This window comes from Hemibagrus wyckioides, linkage group LG25 (genome assembly GCF_019097595.1).
Source record: "Hemibagrus wyckioides isolate EC202008001 linkage group LG25, SWU_Hwy_1.0, whole genome shotgun sequence".
Taxonomy (NCBI): Eukaryota; Metazoa; Chordata; class Actinopteri; order Siluriformes; family Bagridae; genus Hemibagrus; species Hemibagrus wyckioides.
In genome coordinates this window covers 1,818,392-1,820,891 of record NC_080734.1, presented here as the reverse complement: position 1 = coordinate 1,820,891, position 2,500 = coordinate 1,818,392, and the positions used below count along the sequence as shown (strand labels likewise).

General features: G+C 39.7%; 1 protein-coding gene across 1 annotated transcript in view; it reads right to left on the bottom strand.

Moving 5' to 3' along the window:
• Window positions 1-2,500, bottom strand: part of calm1b (calmodulin 1b) — an 11,535-nt gene that overhangs the window by 1,450 nt on the left and 7,585 nt on the right. Inside the window, exon 3 of the mRNA XM_058378847.1 lies at window positions 1,620-1,763. Within this exon, the coding sequence (XP_058234830.1) occupies window positions 1,620-1,763 (144 nt within the window). The remainder of the gene's footprint in view (window positions 1-1,619; window positions 1,764-2,500) is intronic.

Genomic DNA, 2,500 nt, shown 5'->3' with positions numbered 1-2,500 from the left:
AGTAACAATACATTACATATTTACCTGTGATTATTAACACACTTTTCATCTTAACCTGGGATTAATTAATCATCCTGTCTCTTCATAATCTAACAAGTGGGATAAAGAGACAGACAGACAGGTAGAGAGCAGGATAAAGAGACAGACAGGTAGAGAGCAGGATAAAGAGACAGACAGACAGGTAGAGAGCAGGATAAAGAGACAGACAGACAGGTAGAGAGCAGGATAAAGAGACAGACAGACAGGTAGAGAGCAGGATAAAGAGACAGACAGACAGGTAGAGAGCAGGATAAAGAGACAGACAGACAGGTAGAGAGCAGGATAAAGAGACAGACAGACAGGTAGAGAGTAGGATAAAGAGACAGACAGACAGGTAGAGAGTAGGATAAAGAGACAGACAGACAGGTAGAGAGCAGGATAAAGAGACAGACAGACAGGTAGAGAGTAGGATAAAGAGACAGACAGACAGGTAGAGAGTAGGATAAAGAGACAGACAGACAGTCTAATCTAATCTAATTTGCATATTTGAATATGAAAATCGGGGACTGGATAAATACAGCGTGCGAGGGTTTTAAATAAAAGCTCGTCTCTGGTCTCGTCATTAAGCACCCAGCTGTAATGTTGCACTGTGATGAAGGATTAAAACCCCGCCCTCTTCTACATTATAAGTGTGATCACTTCCTGTTCCTGAGTTAAATGCAGGGTTAAAGCCTCGCTGGCGCTGTTGTTGTTGCTAAGCAGCAGTGTTTACGGTGTGTGTGTGTGTGTGTGTGTGTAACTGTGCTCTTCTCCAGGCCACTGGACCACTCCTGAGGACATTACTGTACTGTTATAGACTACAAAGCTCTTCCTGATGAGGGCGTCTGCTAAGCAACATAAATTAGCATTACATTTGCATATTAATGATAGTAATTAGATTCCAGTAATTAGAAGAGTCATTAGTGTTAATGCTTACAGAACAGACACCAGATCCAGAGGACGAGTCTCTGAGACGAGACAGATAAAGATAATAGAATTAAACAGAAATGGTGTGGAAGTGAAGGCCAGGTTGTTGCAGGAAGCTAGCTTCAGGGAAATTGGTGGGTGGAGACACAGTTAAGGTTCACCTTCATTTTTGCATTTTTTTGCAAAGCCTCAGAGGTGTGAAGAGAAGAGAGACTGCACCGGAGAGACCCAGAGATAAACACTAACACTGCAGTGATTAAAGCTAAATGAGAGAAATAATTCAGACTCAGTTTGAGGGCGTGGCTTCAGTCAGAACTGAAAAAAACTTCTTCACTTCTCTCCTTCATACTTTATTTCTCTTTCATTTTATTCTAAACTTCTCCTTCTTGCCATTTATTCTTTTATTTTTTCCTTCTGTCCTGTCTCTTCCTTTCATTCTTTCACTTTCTTCTTTTCCCTTCAGGTCCTTGTTATTCCTTCTATATTTCTTTCAATGCTTATTGTTTGCTTTCTTTGCCTTCTTTTGTCACTTGTTCATTTCTCTCTCTTTCTTCCTCCCTCTCTCTCTCTCTTTCTGTCTACCTTCCTCTATGTCTCTCTCACCCTCTCTCTCTCTCTCTCTCTCAGGGACAGATGGATGGAGTGAATATCTGATGTTCATGCTCTTCTCTCACCGTCAGCGTCGACTTCGTTGATCATGTCCTGTAGCTCCGCCTCCGTGGGGTTTTGCCCCAGAGAGCGCATCACTGTGCCCAGCTCTTTAGTGGTGATGGTGCCGTCTCCGTCCTTATCGAACAGCGAGAACGCCTCCTTAAACTCTGCAAAAAACAAACAAACAAACAGAAACAGGGCAGAGATTAGAACCATTTATAAACAATTATATCTTATTATAAACACAATATACACACACTACACTCCTTTATTATTCTGTTTTTTTTCTTCCTCTCTTCATTCATTTATTTTTTCTATCTCCTTTTTTCGTTCTTTGTTACGTTGTTTATGTTCTGTCTTCATTCTGTTTACTTCCCTTTTTTCCTCCTTTATTCTCTCTCTTTTTAATTTAAAAAAAAATTCATTTCTTTCATAGCGTTCTGTCTTTCCTTCCCCCTTATTCTTTATTTCTGTCCTTTAATTTCACTCTACGTTTCTTTATCATTACATCCATTCATTCGTTTTCTGCCTCTCCTTTACTGCTCTATCTATCTATCTATCTATCTATCTATCTATCTATCTATCCGTCCGTCCGTCCGTCCGTCCCTTTCCCTACCTTACTTTTTCCTGCTTTCCTTCTCATTCACGTTTTATTCTATTTTTTATTCCTCCAACTTCCTTCTCTCCATTTATTTTCCTAGCCTCCTCCATCCTTTCTTTTCTTTTTTTTTTTTAAAGATTCCTTCTTCTGTTTAACCTCTAACCTTTTTCCCCACATAGGACAAGAAATTCTTCAGGAAATTTGTCATAAACTCTAGCAGTGCATTATGGGTAACTCACACACACACTCTCTCTTTATGAATAATGCAATATAAATAAACCATCATGAAGCTAGAGACTATGT